The 21,830-nt window shown below is 44.7% G+C and overlaps 1 protein-coding gene across 7 annotated transcripts in view; it reads left to right on the plus strand.

Moving 5' to 3' along the window:
- Positions 1-21,830, plus strand: part of NEBL (nebulette) — a 439,204-nt gene that overhangs the window by 219,981 nt on the left and 197,393 nt on the right. For 5 of the 7 annotated variants that reach the window (XM_030550405.1, XM_030550407.1, XM_030550408.1 and 2 more), the window contains exon 1: positions 9,958-10,017. Coding sequence is in view for 2 of the 7 variants with exons in the window: in XM_030550411.1 (XP_030406271.1) it covers positions 8,266-8,373 (108 nt within the window). In the remaining 5 variants the exon portion in view is untranslated. Of the gene's footprint in view, positions 1-8,265; positions 8,374-9,957; positions 10,018-21,830 lie in introns of those variants that run through there. The other 2 variants (XM_030550411.1, XM_030550412.1) reach the window with 1 other exon arrangement.

A 21,830-nucleotide genomic window follows, 5' to 3' on the forward strand; every position in this document is an offset into this window, starting at 1 on the left:
CATCTTCCCTCTGCACAGGAGATACCTCCGCTTTCTAGCCAACCCTCAGTACTTCTGGTTTACGGTCCTACTGTTTGGCCTTTCTGCAGCCCCACAGGTATTGACCAAGTATATTGCCATAGTCGCCGCCTACCTTCGCTGATGTCGGATATGCGTTTTTCCATATCTGGACGATTCGCTTATCCGAGGAGACTCCGAGACACAAACCACTCAGCACGTGGGCATTGTCACGGTCTTATTCACAGGTCTAGGCCTGATGATTACTATAGAGCAATCCACTCTGGTTCCCACGCAGAGGTTGGACTTCCTAGGGGCTATCCTGGTCTCCGACCTAGCCAGAGCCTGCTTATCACAGCCACGATATTAGGCGATGGCAACAATCATCCGAGGTCTGCAGACTTTCCCAACGACCTCGGCTCGCACTTGTCTCAGTCTCCTGGGTCCATGGCTGCCCGCAAGTTTGTAACCAAACATGCCAAACTCCGCCTCCGTCCTCTCCAAGTCCGGCTCACCTCGGCGTACCGCCCGGACAGGGAGCCAATGGTCATGGTAGTCACCGTTCCCTCGAGCACCTTAGGCTCCCTAGAGTGGTGGCTAACTCCCTCCCTGGTGTGGGCAGGGATGCGGTTCCATCCGCCCCAGCCCTCACTGCCCCTGACAACGGAGGCGTCATCTCTCTGCTCGAGTGCTCATGGTCACCTCCGAGCTTAAGGCCTTTGGTCTTCTCGGGAGCTGGCATTCCACATCAATGACCCCAAAATGAGAGTAGTCCGCCTGGCATGCCAGGGGTTCCAGCGGCAGCTGCGAGGCCGTGGTATCTCGGTGTTTACAGCCAACACAACGGCCATGTGCTTCATAAATAACCAGGGAGGGACATGGTCCTCCCCCCTTTTGTCAGGAGGCCATCCATTTCTGGGACTTTTGCATGGCCCACTCGATGGAGCTGGTGACGTCCTTTCTCCCAGGCGTTCGGAATGCCTTGGCGCTTTGACTCAGCAGGTCTTTCCTGTCTTACGAGTGGTCACTCTGCCCCATGTGAGGCGTTCTGCTTTCCAGAAGTGGAGATTTTTCCTCACATAGACCTGTTCACTCACCGCGAGAGCAGAAAATGCCAGATGTTCTGCTCCTTCCAAGGTCTCTCCTCGGGATCGATCTTGGACGCATTCCTGATGCCGTGGAAAGGCCAACTCCTTTATGCCTTCCCACTGTTCCCACTGGTTCATTAGGTCCTACTCAAACTCCACGGGGGCAGAGCGCGCATCATCATGATCACTCCAGCGTGGTCCAGGCAGCACTGATATACCACGTTGCTCGGCCTGTCAATAACCAACCCAATTACCCTTCCACCCCACCCAGACCTCATCACTCAGGGCCACGACAGGCTTCGTCACCCGGACTTGCAGCCTCTTCGCCTCACAGTGTGGCTGCTGTGTAACTGAGCCGGGGTGGCAGGAAGCCTTCCACCTGATCAACGTACCTGGCCGAGTGGAATTGTTTCTTCTACAGGTGCAATACGCTCGATCTTGCTCCTACTGAGGTCTCGATCCCCTCTATTTGGCCTGCCTCTGGCCTTCAGCGGCAGGACCTGGCGGTATCATCGCTGAGGGTACACTTGTCAGCCATCTCTACCTTCCAGCCAGGCTAAGGTGGACGTTCCGTGTTCTCACACTCTATGGGTTCGAGGTTCCTCAAGGGCTTGGAGCGCTTGCACCCTTGGGTGCGCTGCCCAGCTCCAACCTGGGACCTCAACCTAGTTTTAACCAGACTTATGTCTTTCCCATTCGAGCCTTTTGCGACCGGCCCTCTGCTATACCTGTCTTGGACGACAACTTTCCTCGTAGCTGTTACATCGGCCAGACGAGTCTCCGAGCTCAGAGCTCTTACGGTGGTTCCGCCGTACACTAGGTTTCACAAAGACAAGGTGCAGTTATGACCACACCCGGCTTTCCTCCGTAAGGTGGTTTCGGCCTTTCGTGTTACCCACAGCTCAACACAATGGGCGCAACAATTGCACTCCCTGGACATCTGTAGAGTGCTCGCATTTATATTGCGCTGACAGAACCATTTCGTAAGGTGCCCCAGGTCTGTCATGGTAGCAGACCAAAGGGAAGGCTTGCTTGTTTTCCTCTCAGAGGATCTCATCTTGGGTGATGGCGTACATCCGCACTTGTTATGATTTGGCTCATATTTCCCCAAGCCACATCACCGTGCATTCTACCAGGGCTCAGGCTTCATCTGCCGCCTTGCTGGCTGGTGTTCCTACCCACGAGATCTGTTGCACAGCTCCATTGGTCCTCGGTCCATACCTTTGCTTCGCAGTATGCCCTGGTTCAACAGTCAAGAGATGCTGTAGTCTCTGGCTCAGCAGTTTTCATTCTGCCACATTTCACTCCGACCCCACCGCCTAGGTAAGGCTTGGGATTCACCTAACTGGAATGGATATGAGCAATCACTCGAAGAAGAAAAGACGGTTACTCACCTTTGTAACTGTTGTTCTTCGAGATGTGTTGCTCATATCCATTCCACACCCACTGTTGGAGTAGCCGGCAAGAAGGAACTGAGGAGCGGGTGGGCCGGCAGGGGTATATATCGAGCACCATGACGGCGCCACTCTAGGGGGCGACCTGCTGGCCCACTGAGTTGCTAGGGTAAAAGTTTTCCGACGAATGTGCATGCGCGGCGCACACACCTAACTGGAATGGATATGAGCAACACATCTCGAAGAACAACAGTTACAAAGGTGAGTAACGGTCTTTTCCCGGTCGACCTCCCGGCACCGCGTCGGTGGCAGGTCCCGGTCCCCACTGCCATCCCGGCACCGCGCTGAACGAAGATCGCGGTCCTGCTCTCGGCACCGACCTCGAGGCAGATCCCGATCCGGATCCCGGCACCGACTACCACGCCGTTCCCGGTCCCGATCCCGGCACCGCTACGGGTCGCGGCACCAATCCTCGGCATTGAGGAGAGCGTCGGCGTCGGCACATAGAGAGGTCTATCAAACTGGCTCAGCGCCTCCGTGGCCTTGAAGGGAACCATCCGTGTCCTCTCAGGCAGAGAGCGCCTATGCGTTGGGCCAGGACAGACACTCGGCCCTGTTTCAGGACCCTCCGCCTTAGGAACGAGGGCCTCAACAGTGGGGGTTTTGGACCCCATGGGCGTACCGCCAAGCCCAGGGTCCACAACATATCACTCCCCGCCCTGCGGCGGAATGCAGGCCACCAGAGGCAACGGTGTCTAGACCCCCTCCTTCCCCGGAAGCAGAAGACAGGTCCAGCCACCAGGACCCAGAGCTCCCTCCAGTGATGGAGGTGCAGCCCCAGACAGAACCCCCCATGGACGCTCTGTTGCGGGGGGGTTTCCTCGTCGTCTTCCCCGGATGAGGCAGTGGCGAGTACCTCGTCCTCCAGCCCTCCCCCTCTAGATCTTAGGGCACACCAGGACTTCCTCCGACGCGTGGCACAAAACCTAGACATTCAAGCAGAGGAGGTCTCTGAAATCGAGGACCCTGTGGTGAGCATCCTCTCCGCCGATGCGCCCACTAGAGTGGCCCTGCCTTTTATCAAGACTATTCAGGCCAACGCCGCTACTGTCTGGCAGTCACCGGCCTCCATCCCTCCGACCGCTTGAGGAGTGGAAAGGAAGTACATGGCCCACTCGAAGGGCTATGAATACCTGCACGTTCACCCGACACCCTGCTCCCTTGTGGTCCAGTCGGTGAACGACAGGGCGCGCCACGGTCAAGAGGCCCCGGCACCCAAGTCTAAGGAGGCGAGACGGATGGACCTCCTGGGCCGCAAGGTCTATTCAGCGGGGGCGCTACAGCTCAGGGTCTCGAACCAGCAGGCTCTCCTTAGCCGCTACTCCTTTAACTCTTGGGTAGCGGCGGGAAAATTTGCAGAGCTGTTACCACAGGACGCCCGTCAGGAGTTTACCGCCATCCTGGATGAGGGCAAAAAGGTAGCGAGGACCTTGCTACAAGCCTCCTTAGATGCTGCGGACTCGGCCGCTCGGACCCTTGCCTCGGGGCTTACGATGCGCCACATTTCCTGGCTTCAGGTCTCTGGGCTTCCGCCAGAGCTCCAGCATACTATCCAGGACCTCCCCTTCGAAGGCCAGGGCCTGTTTTCCGCTAAAACAGACCCCAGACTAAAGGACCTTAAAGACAATAGGGTCATAATACGGTCTTTGGGGATGCATATGCCTGCGACACAGCGCAGGCCATTCCGGCAGCAGAACCAACAACAGCAGCGTCGGCCGTATCCTCAGTTCCGTCCGCGGCAGGACCTCACTAGGCGCCGCGGCAGGAACAACCGACGCAGACAGTCGAGTGGCCAAACGGGGCAAAACCAAGGCTCCACCAAGGCCCCTCCTGGACCCAAGCCTTCATTTTGAAGGTGCGCCCAAGGGCGCAGTACCAGTTTCCCCTCCGGATCCTTCCCCACAGTTTTCCAACCGTCTTTCGTTTTTCCTCCCGGCGTGGACCCAAATAACATCAGACCGTTGGGTCTTGCATACTGTGCAGGCCGGTTATCGCCTGCAGTTTTCATCGCCCCCCCCCATCCTCGTCCCTCTTCAGGGACCCCTCTCAGGAGCAATTCCTCCGTCAGGAGGTGCAGACGCTCCTCGTCAAGGGAGCCATAGAGGAGGTTCCAGAGAGTGAGAAGGGCAAGGGGTTTTATTCCCGCTACTTTCTAATCCCCAAGTCCAAGGGGGGCCTCAGGCCTATCCTCGACCTGCGGGAACTCAACAAGTATATGGTAAAGTTGAAGTTCCATATGGTAACCCTTGGAACCATCATCCCATCCCTGGGTCCCGGAGACTGGTACGCCGCCCTCGACATGCAGGATGCTTACTTCCATATCGCCATATTCCCCCAGCACAGGCATCTCCTCCGCTTTGTGGTCAACCGCCAACATTATCAATTTGCGGTCCTCCCGTTTGGCCTCTCTACGGCCCCGAGGGTGTTCACGAAATGCATGCCAGTTGTTGTCGCACACCTTCGGCGCAGCCGCATTCACATGTTCCCCTACCTCGACGACTGGCTGATCCGGGGCACATTGGAGCTGCAGGTCCGCGACCACGTCCGCAGGGTCAGCAACCTCTTTGCTGCCCTAGGCCTCATGATCAACGTGGACAAGTCTACTATGCTCCCCACGCAGAGGATAGAGTTCATCGGGGCCGTTCTGGACTCTACCCTAGCCAGGGCCTTGCTACCCTTGCCCAGGTTCCAGTCGCTGTCGGCCATCATTCTGCACTTGCAGGCGGCCCCGCTGACCTCTCTAAGAACATGTCTGGCCCTCCTGGGACATATGGCGGCCTGTACATTCATGACAGCGTATGCCCGACTCCGCATGAGGCCTCTTCAATCTTGGCTCATCGCGCAGTACCGGCCGGCCAGACATTCATTGGACACAGTTGTCACCGTTCCCCAAAGGGTACTGGACTCCCTTCGGTGGTGGCTGGACCAGTCCGTAGTCTGTGCGGGGCTTTCGTTTCATCCGCCCCAGCCCTCGGCATCCCTGACTACGGATGCCTCAGATCTGGGCTGGGGGGCACACTGCGGCGCCCGAAGAACTCAGGGCCTGTGGACCCCTCAGGAGCTGGACCTCCACATCAACATGCGGGAGCTGAGAGCAGTCCGTCTTGCTTGTCAAGCGTTCATCCATCACCTTCAAGGTCGTTGTGTCGCGGTGTTCACCGACAACAGGACGACCATGTTCTACATCAACAAGCAGGGCGGCACCAGGTCCTCTCCCCTATGTCTCGAGGCGATGCGTCTCTGGGAGTTTTGTATAGCCCATGCCGTTCACCTTTCCACCTCCTATCTCCCGGGAGTACGAAACACTCTAGCGGATCGACTGAGCAGGTCCTTCCGCTCGCACGAGTGGTCCCTCCGTCCAGACGTCGCCCTCTCACTCTTCCAGAGGTGGGGTCGTCCCCGGATGGACCTCTTCGCGTCCAGGGAGAACAGGAAATGTCGAACATTCTGCTCCTTTCAGGGTCGGGAGCCCGGGTCTATAGCGGATGCCTTCCTGATCCCATGGGCGACCCACCTGTTTTACGCATTCCCTCCCGTTCCGCTGATACACAGGGTCCTCCTCAAGGTGCGCAGAGACAGAGCTCCTGTGATTCTCATAGCTCCAGCGTGGGCCAGACAACATTGGTACCCCATGTTGCTGGACCTCTCAGTAGCCAACCCAGTTGCCCTGCCCCTACATCCGGACCTGATCACCCAGGACCACGGCAGGCTCTGTCACCCGGTCCTTCCGTCTCTGCACCTTACGGCATCTGCGTGGTTGACAGGCTCCGAGTTACGCTGCTCTACCCCGGTTTGGGAGGTTCTCCTGGGCAGTAGAAAGCCTTCCACCAGGGCTACTTACTTGGCTAAGTGGAAGCGTTTCTCCTGTTGGTGTTCGAAGAAAGGTCTTCTCCCTATGGAGATTCCCTTCACCACTATTCTAGACTACATCTGGTCCCTCAAGGCCCAGGGTCTGGCCTTGTCGTCCCTTTGGGTCCGCCTAGCGGCTATCTCCACGTTTCATCCTGGAGGGGACGGATGTTCTGTCTTCTCCCACCCTATGGTGGCGAGATTCCTGAAGGGACTGGAACGTCTCTATCCACAGATCCACCCTCCTGCCCCTTCATGGGATCTCAACCTGGTCCTAACTCGGCTCATGGGTCCTCCATTTGAGCCGTTAGCTACTTGCTCCCTGCTCTATCTCTCATGGAAGACCGCCTTCCTAGTGGCCATCACCTCAGCTAGACGGGTGTCAGAACTACGGGCCCTCACAGTAGATCCCCCGTATACGGTCTTCCATAAAGACAAGGTGCAGCTGAGACCACACCCTGCCTTTCTTCCCAAGGTGGTCTCAGCTTTCCACATTAACCAGGAGATCTTCCTCCCCGTCTTTTTCCCAAAGCCCCATTCGTCCCGCAGGGAGCAACAGCTCCACTCGCTAGATGTCCGTCGGGCGCTAGCATTTTATGTGGACAGGACCAAACCATTCCGCAAGTCCCCCCAGTTATTTGTGGCGGTAGTGGACCGGGTCAAGGGGCTACCGATTTCCTCGCAGAGGATATCTTCCTGGGTTACCTCCTGTATCAGGACCTGTTATGACCTGGCCCACATTCCGACGGGCCGTGTGACTGCTCACTCCACCAGAGCACAGGCGTCATCGCTGGCTTTCCTTGCCCATGTGCCGATCCAAGAGATTTGTAGGGCGGCGACCTGGTCATCGGTCCACACATTCGCTTCCCATTATGCCCTGGTTCAGCAGTCCAGAGATGATGCGGCCTTTGGCTCTGCAGTACTCCAGACCGCGACTTCTCACTCCGACCCCACTGCCTAGGTAAGGCTTGGGATTCACCTACCTGGAATGGATATGAGCAATCACTCGAAGAAGAAAAGACGGTTACTCACCTTGTAACTGGTGTTCTTTGAGATGTGTTGCTCATATCCATTCTACACCCGCCCTCCTTCCCCACTGTCAGAGTAGCCGGCAAGAAGGAACTGAGGAGCGGGCGGGCTGGCAGGGGTATATATCAAGTGCCATAGTGGCGCCACTCTAGGGGGCGACCTGCCGGCCCACTAGAGTTGCTAGGGTAAAAAAGTTTCCAGTAAACGTGCACGCGTGGCGCGCACACCTACCTGGAATGGATATGAGCAACACATCTCGAAGAACACCAGTTACAAGGTGAGTAACCGTGTTTTCCTCATTTTCTGGCTGCCAAACTTGAGACCCTGGGGTCTAACTGTAGAAGTGCTGAGCAACCAAAATGTCAGTGGGATCTGTGCTTGTATATAATGTTCTTTTAACAGTTGCACAGTTTTTGTGTGCAATTTGTATTTAGAATGGGGAGGAGAATGATGAACCCCATTATAAAGAGAGAATTGGAACATGAAACGTTGTTATATGAACCCTGGTTTAACCTCTGCTAAATTTTATTTTTAATTACAAAGCATGTCTGAACGTAGTCAGTGTTTCATGGTCCTTGCGTGACATCTTTGTTAGCAATCGTCAGCAGAGGCTACTGGTATAAGGATGAAATGGGCATGAAGACTCCTTACTCCTAGGTATAGGAGGCACATGGGTGGAACAGTAGGGAAAGTTGCCCAACTGCTGCCCTGTTTTCTGTGGATAAAGAGAAGAATTCACCCTCCAGGGCTATCAGCCAGTATCGAGTACTTAAAAAAAATCTTAGTCTGTGATATTACTAATAGTACATTGTGAAAATAACTGTTCTTCTGTATTTTCTATTCCTTAGGTTAAATACAAAAGAGACTTTGAAGAAAGCAAAGGAAGAGGGTTCAGCATTGTGACTGACACACCTGAATTACAAAGACTGAAAAGGACTCAGGAGCAAATTAGTAACGTATGTGACTATCTCCTCAAGCGATAGCAGATCAGACATGGTACACATAAGAAAAGGCATGGTTGTAGGTTTGTGGTGTTTCTAACGGAGTCTGTGAGAGTGAAGAAAATGAATTTGATGACTGATTTGTGTGACAGGTTCTGAAATGTGTGTAAGCTTATACCGTACACTTACACAGCACATTGGCAGGTGTGTTCATCTCTCCAGTTTCCGTCAAAGGTGTTTGTAGTATTTGCTATACTACAAAGGTTATATGCATTTTACTTTTTTATTCAACATTATTGTTTGCAAATAATATTTATATTGTTTGATATATATTCCTCTACAGGAGTTCTCAAAATAAGCATAGCTTGCAAAATAAAATTCTAAAATAAAATAAGACACTGATATTTAATTTTAGAAAGAAAATACGGGGAAAATGGCATCTAGATAAGAAAAGAGGTACAAATGCTAACAATGGAAAAGCATTGTAATGCGTTAATTTATGCCAATATTAATGCTGAATAACACCTTTGACATGGAGTGGGATTTTCAAAAATGGAACTTATCCTCAAAAGCACTATGCTGCTTTTGAAAATTTCATCCTAACTATTTTATATATTCATATATTCCTACACTGGACATTAAGCTGACTGCACAAAGATGGAGAATTGTTATAGAACATAATATATATGTCCAGTGGATATTATGTAGAGTAAAATTCAACATTGCCTTTGGCTTTACCCAGCTTCAGTTCTAATGGGTATTCTGACTTTCAGAGCTAGGCTCTGTAAGCTGTTTTTGTAAATTCTTTATTCTTTTCTTTGTTTTAGCCATTACAAAAAAATAGTTGCACAAAACCAGAAAGATACACTGGTGAAAAGTGTTTTCAGAAAAGGATCTTGACCTTTACCAACTTGCAAGAAAAATATTTCTTGAGTGGAATGAAGGGTTTCTTTGCGGGTATGGGACCTTGTTGCTTAATTAACTATACTGTCTGGCTCTTGCACCAAACACATTTGCATTTCTTTTCAGACCAAGCAAATTTGTTTCAGGTAAGAAATATTTTATTTCCTAATTCCTTTTTCTATGCAGGGGAATAGGTGTAAAGCATGGATGTTCAACTCCCATCTTTCCATACCTGAAAAAGATGTCGTATGTCAGTGAAGATTTTTTTTCTTCTCATGCTATATAAATGATATCTGGACTTGAAATCAAAGGACTTTATTAGAATTAATGTTGAAGGGAGGGTAAAGCAGAATTAAAAAAAATTGGTAAATGAAGTTCAGTTTCAATTATGCCTATCCTAAACATCTTTAGATTTATCATACTACTTTGTAGAAGTATAACGCTACATAAAACACAGATTAAATCTAATCTAATATTATTAGATTGTCTCACAGAGTAACTTCTGTGTTTAATAGGTTAGGAATGTACTTCACGGTTAGATTAAGAATCTCATTAAGATTTTAACTGGTTGAAAGGTAAGCTCTTTTATATTTTTTAAAATGTCACTTTTAATATAGCAAAATATAAAACTTACTAATAATCTTTTTTTTTAATGTTTAGTTGTGCATTGATTTTTCTCTTCCCTCCTCCCCATAACTACTGGACACTTCTCAGATATTGTCTTTGAAATGAAGTTGAAACAACTTCACTGCAGGGGTAAGTTAGCACAGTTATGTGCATACCTATCACAAATATACAAAATTTTATATTATCAGTAGATGTAATACTGTAGAAACAGATATTTTAAAGTCATTTCTTTTGTCTTGATATTAAGTCCTGCAGCATTCACAGAAATTCTCATAGTGCTCTGTTGCTTTCATAATGCATGAAAGATTCTTTTGTGTTATAGTGAAATATGACCGTAAAGGGGAAAAAAACAATAGATGGGGGTTAAAAAAAAGGGTTATAAAAGGGGTGGCCATAAACTGTTGTTCTTTTGTTAGCGGAAACCCAGACACTGAAGTGCTTAGATCAGACAAGTACTAATGGAATGTGAGGCATGATTGGCTGGATCAGGATGAAGTTTCTCAGAAATGAGTGAAACTTGCTCTGTGTCCTCAGACCGTTGTGTGAATTAATGGCCCAATCCTGCAAGGTGTGCAGTATACTTCCTGACTTCAGTGGGACTGGAGCAGCCTTCACAAGGCACCCAGCACCTTTTAGGCCCCATAGCAACAAATTTAATAGCTGGTTAGTATCATGTTGGCATAACAGTCACAAACCAAGCATTCTAGTCTAGATTGATGTAGGAGAATTAAATAAATTAAGTAGGTCTCTTAATGAAAAGTTTGAGATATTTTGGGCAACCTTTTCATGGATGGATGAGCATTTTAAATTGCCTGTACATTTTCCAATTTGTATGGAGCGATTTAAGATGCTCATAAATTCGTTTTGTTCAATATTTGAAACATAAAAATTCACATCCACTCTGCTGCAAAGGATGTCACTGATTTGTGGCATCAAACGGGCATATAATATGCACACAGAAATCTCAAATTGTGTGTGCAGTGAAATGCATTTATTTTGTTAGAGATCTGGGCCATTGTTTTTGTCCTTGTAAACTATGAGGGATAATTTTCAATATTCAGTCAAATAGTCTCAAAATTAAAAACATTTAACTTCAAAATCCAATAACAGTGGTGAATTTTATCAATGAGAAGGTAGCAAAATGGCCATAATAATTTTGCAAAGGCTCTATTTCTGCACATGCAGTTTTGAAAGGAGGGGAAGAAGCTGTGTCTATAAATCTGAAAAGGTAATCACATAGCTAAAGGAGAAAAGAGCAACACTTTAATAAAATGTTAAGCAGCCTTAATGGGAACTGAGGACTCGCAACAACTTGCAGGAACTGGCTCTAGCTTAGTACCATTAGTCTTTTATCTCTTGAGGTCAGGTTGGAACCTCATTTATGTCATATATGAAATAAGTTGTTCTCAACTTAGTTCTTGGTAAATTTTTTCAAATTTAAAATCAAACAAACCTCTCTACAGTTTGGTTAAATGGGCAGTTTCTGTCAAGAAGCCAGGAGCTGGATGGCAAGTTCCTGCTGGCTTTGCTGGATAAGCATGATGGTGTATGGAATCTTGCATAGTGTATGCCTGCCTTGGATCAAGTTGGTATTACCTAATCTTCCTTGGTATAAGCATTTGATCATGAATTTAATTCATGTATGAACAGAAAAAACACACATCTACTGCCTTGTTTGTCCAGAGAGCTGGGAAAATGTATTAATTTACTTATTTTATATATGCATGGTGTTCTTCTTCCTGACAATATGCAAGATGTCGGGGGAAAGAAGGATGAGGGTCATGTAAAAAAAAAAGTGAGCCCTAAAAAATGGCTTTAATTTCCTCTGCAAAAACTGAAAACAGAACAAACTAAAAAAAAGCATAATGTACGAAGAAGTAAATTAACCCAGTTTCTTTGCCCAGTTATATGAAAATAACATTTTAAACCTTTAGTGATAATTGAATTCTGATGTGACTATTCAATTTCATTAGAAATAAAGTTTGGTTTATAGTACATTGTTTTCATTTCAATGGAAATCTGGTAATACAGGCTCCCCCAAAACAGAGTGCATGAATTTGTATCATAAGAAGGGTAACTTTTTTTGTTTTGTCTCTTTAGCAAATTGTTCACATTTTTAAGTAGTGGGGTCACAATCTGTCACAAACTACATCCATGCAACTGCACCAGGCTGTAACTGATGGCAAAACTTGCTCGTAAATATGAATGCTCTAAATACCAATTTTCAGACAAAGACCTACAGGATAAAGGAAGATTACTCTCTCAGATGTGACACAAACGTGTCTTCACACAGAATCTAAAGAAAAACTCCCGTTGCTGGCTTCTGTGTTTGTGCTATGCACATCTCAGAGTGCAGCTCGGCCCTAATTGTATGTTTGAGTAACAATTTCATATTTGGAACTTACTGTCATATTTGCTTGTCCTGTTTACTTGCTCTAATATAAACTGCACTTTCAAATTGCCAAAACAGATTGTAACGAAAGTTGTTAACATCAAGCCCAGGAGCACCATTTGTAGGCTACAAGCGTAAAGCTTGAAGACTTTAGTTTAAAGGGTGGTTGGTTGGTTGGTTTCAAAGGGGGAGAGGAACTGAATGAAAAGGAAGGAGCAAAATCGACAGGTTTATGAATGTCAACATTTCACACAACTAACTCAAGTGCTAGAGTAATCTGTGGTGTGCCAGTAAGTAGACAGGAAAAGCATGTAGAATCACACAGAAAAAGAGTGAGCATCATTAAAGGCAAAATTGGGTTTAACATTGCCTAACCAAGTGGCTGATATTTTTATCTGCTTAGTCTTCTCCTTCCAAACATGATAATTTTCATCTGTCATCTGGAACTCTTACATTAAATTTAACCATTGCCAAAACCCATTTATATCTGTGTGCATAATTATAATTGAGCTAGATGAAAAATGTAGTTGCTGACATAAAAAATATTCTATACACATACACCAGTTTCTGAACTGCATGGAAATATTGGGCTTGGAGGACTCCATCTTGCAAGGTGGTGATTGCCTTCAGGTCCCCTTAGCACCGCTAGCAATTAAGTGCTCTGAGCAACTCCCAGGACTGCTCATTATCTTGTTGGACTGAGTCCAGAGTATACAAAACTTCAGTTAAAGTAAATGACATGTAACACATTTAATTATTTTCCTATAATTTTACATCAACTTAGAGACTTAGAGAATAAAAGGGTCTTTCTTCCTGTTAATACATACATACACACACACACACTCAATTGATCAATCATGTCCAAACTCATTCCTTTTGGAGGTTTGCCTTTACATTAGACTTTGTTGTACTTAAATGAGCAATAAGCTGGAGCTCTCCGCTTTCTCCTGAGGCTATGGCTTATCTCAGCGAGAACTTTCTGATATTTAAACCTTATACTCCTGTGGTGGAGCTGATAGAGAATCCATTTGACCTGTCTTCATAGTAAGAAGGCAGAAATAATTCTGCCTTCATCAGGGTCCTGGCATATGACATGAGAGTGACTCAGCAAAAGAGCCAATTACTCCTCTCTGTGACTATGAATATTTATTGTGAACAGATTTAAAAAATCTGTAGAATGGATAAAAAGAAAAATCTGGAAAGTGACTGAACAAATGATTCAGGACTGGAGATGCAGGGAAAAACACAATTTAAATAATATATGTTAAATAGAATGTATTAAATAAGCATTTGGAAAACTTCAAGAATCTGTTTTAGAATGTATAAAATTCAAGCATATAAAACAAAGTTTTGATATATAGTCCATCAAAAAATAAAAACCCATTCTAAAAAAAATGTGCAACTTCAAGCACACACAATGCAATGCAAGAATTAAGGCTGCCTGTGAAATCTTAATCCTGCCCCCTTCTATGTATGCATTGTAATATAGTGTTTAATTACATGAGTGCATACTCTTTTTCCACAGTGCATAGCATGGTTGGTGTCCACTGAATGAGCCACTCGTCAGTATTTCCTTTTATCCTCATCACTCAATGTGTGGCCTCATCTATTATTTGCTGCATACCATCCAAATACAGCACTGAACAGACAACTGTTAATTCCCTCATGGGCATTTTTATAGTGCTGTCATTGTCATATTTTAAATTCATTGATGTTTGTAAATAACTATCTTCAAAACATCTCATGAGATGAGAGTGTATAATAATCTTCATTTTATAGATAGGATTTAAGCCAAAATTGTTAGAAGTGTCAACTAATTTTGATTGATGTATCTGATCTTGGCCTGATTTTTCAGAGTATTTAACATTATATACAGGGGCGACTCCAGGCCCCAGCACGCCACGCGTGTGCATGGGGCGGCATGCCGCAGGGGGTGCTCTGCCGGTCTGTGGGAGGGTGGCAGGCAGGCTACTCTTGGTGGCGTGCCTGCGGAGGGTTCACTGGTCCCGCAGCTCCGGTGGCCCTTCCACAGGCGTGCCTGTGGAGGGTCTGCTGGTCCTGCGGCATCAGTGGAGCCGCGGAACCAGCGGACCCGCCACAGGCATGCCTGCGGGAGGTCCACCGGAGCCGCAGGACCGGCAACCGGCAGAGCGCCCCCCACGGCATGCCGCCGTGCTTGGGGCGGCGAAATGTTTAGAGCCACCCCTAATTATATAACAGTTTATATGTTCAGAGCACAGCTCTCATTGACTACTGTGGTAGTCATGAATGGTCAGTACTTCTGTAGTTCAGGTTGGTTACTCAGAAAATTAACATTTAACAATCACCTATACAGTTTTCAGTTTATGTGACTTGCCCAGCCCCACATAGGAATTCTGGGGCAGAGCCTTGGATACAATCCAGTCCTTTGGGGTGCCATTTAACAGCTTTTCTCACAAGACCATCCTTTTTTTTCCCCTACAGCCCCCTGCCCCATTCACCATAGGCCTGCCAGCTTCTGGAACAAATGAGGCAGGGGTCCTACAGAAAGCAGTCTCCTTCACTACACAACCCTGATTCCTCCCCAAAGCAGGCCCATCCTGTGCTCTGAAGGAGAAGTGGTCCTGTGGAAAAAATATTGTGTGTTCATTTAATTAAAGACTGATACTAGAATATTGTGCGCAGTTCTGGTATCCACATTTTAAAAAGGGTGTAGAAAAAATGAAGCAGGTACAGAAAAGAGCCACAAAAATCTGTTTAGCTTATAAAAAAGATGTAGAGATGGACAGTGTGTAAGTACCGTCACAGGAAGAAAATACCAGATACCAATGGGCTTTTTAATTTAATGGAGGAAGGCACAGCAAGAACTAATGGCTGGAAGCTGAAGACAGACAAATTCAAATTAGAAATAAGGAATAATTTTTTAAGTGAGGTTGATTACCACTTCTGTTAGTAGTTGTTCTAATCGTTAGATTCCCCATCTCTAGGTGTATGCCTTCATGGGTATGTTTTAGCCAAACACAATTTTTACTTTATTTTTATGCATAAAAACTTAGGATCAATACAGGGTAACTGGATGAAATTTAAGGTCCTGTGACATACAGGAGGTCAGACTAGATGATCTAATGGTCTCTTCTGGCCTTAAATTCTATGAATATATGAATAAGACGTGAATCATCAACAGGGGTGGGATCTTTAGATTCGCAGTACCAGTTCCCTACCATTTGAGCGAATGGAGTAAATGGTAGGACTACAAGGTTGTTATTTTCTGTGTGGAAGGGAGGGAGACACACACTTTGCTGGACAACAAAGGTATGTGGAGAATCAGGAATAATATGTTCAATTCCAGGTTCTGCAGGGGAGTGTTCTCTAGTGGTTACAGACACTTCCCACCTCTGTCCCTCCAGCCTCCCACTGACCTCCTTCTGTTCCACCTTGCCATCCTGCCTGTGTTTCCTCCCCTTCTGCTATTACCCTGGCCTTTGCCCATTTCCTCCCTGCTCCTCTCCTCCTCATTTTGCTCCTCTCCCTATCCAACCTCCACTTTGCTTCTATCGTTCCACCTATCTCTATGCTCCTGCCCTTCTCTCTTCCTCTTGTTCCTATCCTCTGCTCTGGTATTTTGCTCTATTCATGCTCTCCCCACAGGTTCCTCTTCACCCACCTTGGCCCCACCTCTTGCCCTTGCCTCTATGTCCTACCTCTCACCCTTCTGTATTTAAGTCTGGTAGCTTCCTCCTTCCCCTTCATGCCACCTGGATGCCAGCAGAAGGAACTCTGAGAACACAGGATAGGTAGGAGTACTTGTGGCACCTTAGAGATTAACAAATTTATTGTAGCATAAGTTAGTCTCTAAGGTGTCACAAGTACTTCTATTCTTTTTGCAGATACAGACTAACATGGCTACTACTCTGAAACGGGACAGGGTATCTCTCTGCTCTCAGTTCCTTTGGTGCCATAGCAGCCCCCTGTGTTTGGAAGGAACAATTGCATGAAAAGTACTGCTCAGCCCTTGCATCCCTGGTTTGGAGCACGCTCAGTTGCTCTTTTGGGATGTTATGGGTATTCTGGTCAACATATTCGAGCTTTGGGATCGGGGGGGGGGTGAGGGGGCACCATGCTCGGTAGAGATGGAATTGGGGAGCTTAATTGCCAAACTCTAGCAAATCTCTACTGAACTTGTGGAAACTGTGATTTTTCAGAGGCTTAAAACTTTAAGCAAATTTTTGTGGATGGGAAAAGGCACATCCCTACACCACAGTGACCGCCCTTCCCAAATTTAAACTTCCTGCTCCAGAGCATGGAGATGCTAGACCTTCTCAGTGATGCAGTTTCAATTATTTTTTTTATGATGGGCAAAGGAATATATATTCTCCTAACCTCATTCTTGGAAGCAGCTGCTCTGTTTTAGCTGAAACTTTAAAAAATAAAAACAAAATAAATCATCCTGAGGCAGACACCTGGAATAGAAAATGTCATCTTGAGTAGGTTAAGTTTGGCAAAGTTATAAAAAATTGAAAATAGATTCTTACAATGGAAGGCGTTGAGCAGCCTTAACTATAGCCATCACTATCTGTTCCATGTGTAATTATATTATACATGCAAATTCAGATGAGCTCTCAAGTGAGAAAAAAATCTGTTGAAATTTGACAGATATTATACCTACATTTATATTAAACTGCTCTGTTGGTAAGCTAAAAATATGTGAAAGAAACTCCACATCAGCAAATGGTCTGAAATGAAAGTACTGTTTTGTCAGATAGAAGTACATTGTATCTTGAATAAGGGCTTTGGAAACTGACAACAGATGTTGGAAGACTTTATTGTTGTTGAAAGGGTCTCTTTGAACCTGTGAACAATGATAAGTGGCCTCCAATTATTTCGAGATCAGAGTTATCTTGGAAGATTTCTGGTGTTAAAGGAAATATTTTAAGTGAAGTGAAGGTCCAGAATTAGAATCAAGCATATATGGTGCCACATTCAAGAACAGGCCTCAGGTATGTTACAAAGTGATAATTTTTAAATTACAGGCTCGCTTATTAATTTAGCACATAGTATATCAGAATTTATTCTACAGACTAGGTTAGAAAAGCTCTTCTTTCTAAATTTTTATAACAGATAATTTTTATAACAGTGCTATGTGCTACATGGGTTTACATATAATTTCAGAAAGTCTTTTTATAAAAGTTTCTAAAAGAGTCCACATTTAAGATTTAAAGATAGAGCCATGATTTTATAATAAAATAGGCATTGATTGGAAGTTGCCTGATTACCAAAAGTCATAGAACTTACTGTGTTAAAACATGTATCAAAGTTGTAGTCATCTCTCTGATTCTGTTTTAAATAAATAACCTTGACAGGATGACTGTAACATTGTTCATTATGCTGACAATATGAAATTATGCTGTGTGACAGACACAAAACAAGCAGTCAAGAAAAATCCCCAAAGGCATGAATTTTCTATATTATATAATTTGGTCAACATTCATGAGAAATGCCTGCTAATTGTAAATTGGTTGCAAAACTGTAGAATTTAAGTGCAATTAGATGAAATAGCTCAATTATTTGGACAGCAACCGTAAATAAATAATTTTTCCTTAAAAAGTCTAAGCATTACAGAGAAGCAATTAAAATGTTTCTTTAGGATAAATTGGAGCAGTTGTACTCAAGTCCAAAGTCAGGACCATTACAGCATTGTGTTCATTTCTGTCACTATATTACAAGTGATAAATCACTTAAATGAATCCATGTATCTGGGTTTGTGGGATGCTTTGCATGAGGAATCCTCTAATTCAGTAAGAATGTTCTACTTTTCAATAACCAAACTACTCAATGCTGTCAGGAGAGAAGGAGGAGGACCTGATTTTCTTCTTATGACTTAACAAAATCATCTGGTTAGGGGACACAGAGGAAAAAGATTGAGCAAATAAGAGAGTAGTTCCCAAATCTCAAGAGGTGTGGAACAATATTCATGTTGAATTGCAAGGCCAAGGCAAAGTTTTATCACATGGGGAAACTATCTAGTAGTTTCCTGAATTACTAGTTTTCTATGTGGAAGACACAATCTCATGGATCTTTTCCTAATTTATAATTGTTTGTTTGTCTTCTCAATATGATGTAGAGCTGGGATGTGCACATATTTAATAGGAAGTTCAAATACTATATCCAGAGGCTAAAACTGGTACACAGACATGTAACAGCCATTTTTACACACCTACTTATGTCTTTCTTTTTTGCCTTTTCAACTAAAGAATGTTGCCATGGTATCTGATCTCTATGCTTCCCTAGGCTGTACTTTGTAGATGAAGTATTGCAATAACAGTTAGTTATAAAGGCATTTGAAAAGTTTTTCAGAATAATCACTTAAGTACTAATTTGGGGTTCTAACTAAAGAATTTGAAAGTCTGATTAAAGCCTTGCATTTAAAACATGGGCCTTTAGTAGTTTTCACAACATAAGAGGAAAGGGAACTTTGGCAAGTTTTCGATGCACAGCAGGAGCTAGTAAATTGTGTTAAATGTATTGCATTTGAGTTTGAGTTACTAAGTTACTAAATCATGTCAGGAATCAGAAAGTTACTGAGAGCAGATTTTTTGTCTTTCAGTGGCTTTTCAGTACCTCACACTATGAGGTAAATGAAGTAATTAATTTTACTGTTGTAAAATGAGGTTTTCAGCTAAATAATGAAATGAATATATTTTATATAATAAACTTTTTCTTTTTATTTATAGAATTACAATATATTTTATATAATAAAGAAATAAAGCCACATTTTCTGATTTTAACCCATGAATACTTGTGAAGTGAGTGTATTTGTGCGTAGTAAAAAAATGAACACTGAGTAAAGTAAAATTTTCGAAATGAGCTGAAATTAAGCGTCTTAAAAGTTGAAGCCCAGAATCTAGGCTTTTTCAGGCATTCCTGTGTACCTTCTTAAATAAGAAGTTGACTTTTTGTTTTTCTGGATGCGAATGAGACTGTTCATATTTCCAGCACTTCAGCCTTTAATTCTTATTTCTAATACTTTTATGCTGTTTAGCAGTTGCTAGAGTGGCATTTTAAGCAATATATCTCCCACTCTGCTTCTTCTGAAGCCATCTCTAATCCTGATCCCTAGTGATCTGAATGTCTCACCCCTGTAATGCTCTCAGACTTCTCTGACCTTGAAGGCAGGGGTATTCGGTCATCTGTGACACTCAGGTTTTTTTTTTTGTATGTTAGCACAATTGACTACGTTTCCTTAGCCTGTCAGTGGCTGCATTAGTTGTGATAAAGCCAACACTTTATTAAGTCAATGCGATTAAACTTGTTAACCTCCCTCATGTAAGGAGGGAGTTGGGGAAAGTTTGCATGTGACATTTCTGCTTGTGCCTACAAAGATGTCAGAGGATAAGAGTTTGCCTTTCCAATAAGCAGATTAGAATGAGACTACTACTATTTTCTAACTCATTTTGCTCTCAGTATTATCTGAATTACTATATAGGTTTGTGTGTTTTTTTAAAAGGCTCTCTCTCCAGTCTCTGTTAGCAACCCCAATATTTTTGTGAAAACCTGAAATATTTTGCAATTCTGTTTTGTTTTGGGTATTTTTGTTTTTTTCTTGGGCTTTGCAGAAATAAGAGACAGATTCCATAGTGGAGAAGTTGCTGTGAAAATGGTAAAATATGCTGGATCAAATTAGTACATTCCTTTGACTGCTCATCCTAATGTTTAGTTATGTACTGGAATACATAGCTAACAAGAACTAGAGGTATTGCTGAACTCTATTCCATATAAATTCTCAAGGTGTTAAGAGAGTGGGGTTATGCTGCATTTCCTGTTTAAAGAGGACTTCAGTTTCGTTACATAGGATGTTTTCTGATGTTCTGATAGTTGCCATTGGGTATGATTCAGTATCCAGAGAAGTTCTAGATGGTAGTAGTGTGGACTTTGCTGGAGATACTACTGAAGGGTTGAATTTCATTCCCTATTGGAGGAAAACAACAGCTAAACTTAATTTACAAGAGTGAATGTTTAATCATATTGTACATCTAATAGTAACTGACAAATCAACAATTTCAAGTGAATGCATAAGGTTGCAGCCAGGGCACCATATAGTCTGCAGCCTAGTGGAACCAAATTCTACAGCAAGAGCCATTAATTTCAGCAGCAGTGTTAATTTATTCTATCTCCATGAGATTCTTCATACCCATCTTCCCATGCCTACAAAATACACAGTTCCGGATCTGAAAACAGAAAATTAGTCAATGATTATTCTCAACATTTTTTTCCCATTATGCTTTCTAGGCAGCCTTTTGCCACACACCTCTGCTCCCACAATGTTGTCCAGGTGGCTGGCTCAAAACCTGCTCCCCCTCCCATACATGCTAAAAGGAGTGAGGAGTTTGTAGCCAGTTCAGTGGCTCATTTTGCCCTTGGCTGCTGTGCCCAGCCTTCCCAGCTCACTAAGAGGCACTTTTGTCTCTTCCTGCTCTCCTTGACTGCAGGCTGAAGTCTAACTCTTGTCTTCCTGAATTCCTGATGCCTGCCCACATGGGACAGTGCAGGGAGAGTGCAGGTAATCCAGTTAACTGCCTTTGTGGAGAAAGCTGGAGAACAAGTGCTGGCAGGGCAGAGAGACCAAAAACAAAATATTGGGTGCCTGGCTGCACAAAATGGACAATTCAGTGACAGAATGCTGAATTCCATCGCATTTTGGAAAAAATACCAGATTGTATGAACACAGAATTGCGGAGACCCTGATATTATGACCGAGATTAATGGGCTAGTTCACAACTCTTAGAACTATTATTTCAGGTTCTCTGCAGACTCGGCTACTCTAAACTGGGAGCTAGGGGTCTGATTTCCCAGCTTGCGTACACATAATCGTGCTAACTCTCATCAACCTAGCACAGGTTTAAATAGTAGTGTAGCCACCGAAATATGGGTGTGCCTGTACTCAGCAGGACTAAGCTGTGTCTCCACAACTGCTCTCCGTTTTACCACGGCTGCACTGCTGTTAGCTCAATAAGAACTAGTGCGAATATTTGTATGTGAGCTGGGGAATCACACTTTTATCTCATAGTGTAGATATAGCTGTTGTGGAAAAGACCACCACCCATTTGATTTTGGTCAGACAGGTCGAGGCACCTTTATTGATAAAACAAGAGTACAGGTATGCATACAGGGAGAGACAGAAAATCCCATGCAAGGGAAAAACTGCTCTGTCCCTTACAATTTTCACCAAGCTTATAAAGGCTAAAACCGCAAAACATCATATTGATTACACAAGTTATTTGCTTATTTTTGGTAGTTAATATTGCAGATCAGCAGGTTATTTACTGTAAATTCAGCTTGGGGTATTTCCAGTTAGGGGCTTTTGCAATTACATTGTCTTATGACTTCTTGATTGTGAATACATATTGCACAAGCTATTAGCATATTGCATAGGTCACACATTTTGGCAGTGATTAAGCTGGTCACTTGACAATGCCACTGGCAATTTTCTATAGGCAAGCAGTCTTATTATGCTTTATTTTGCTTAAAGCCAGACTGGCAGGAAAAGACCCCTGGTCCCTCCCTGCGTAGTTCC

This window comes from Gopherus evgoodei, chromosome 2 (genome assembly GCF_007399415.2).
Source record: "Gopherus evgoodei ecotype Sinaloan lineage chromosome 2, rGopEvg1_v1.p, whole genome shotgun sequence".
NCBI classification, from domain to species: Eukaryota; Metazoa; Chordata; order Testudines; family Testudinidae; genus Gopherus; species Gopherus evgoodei.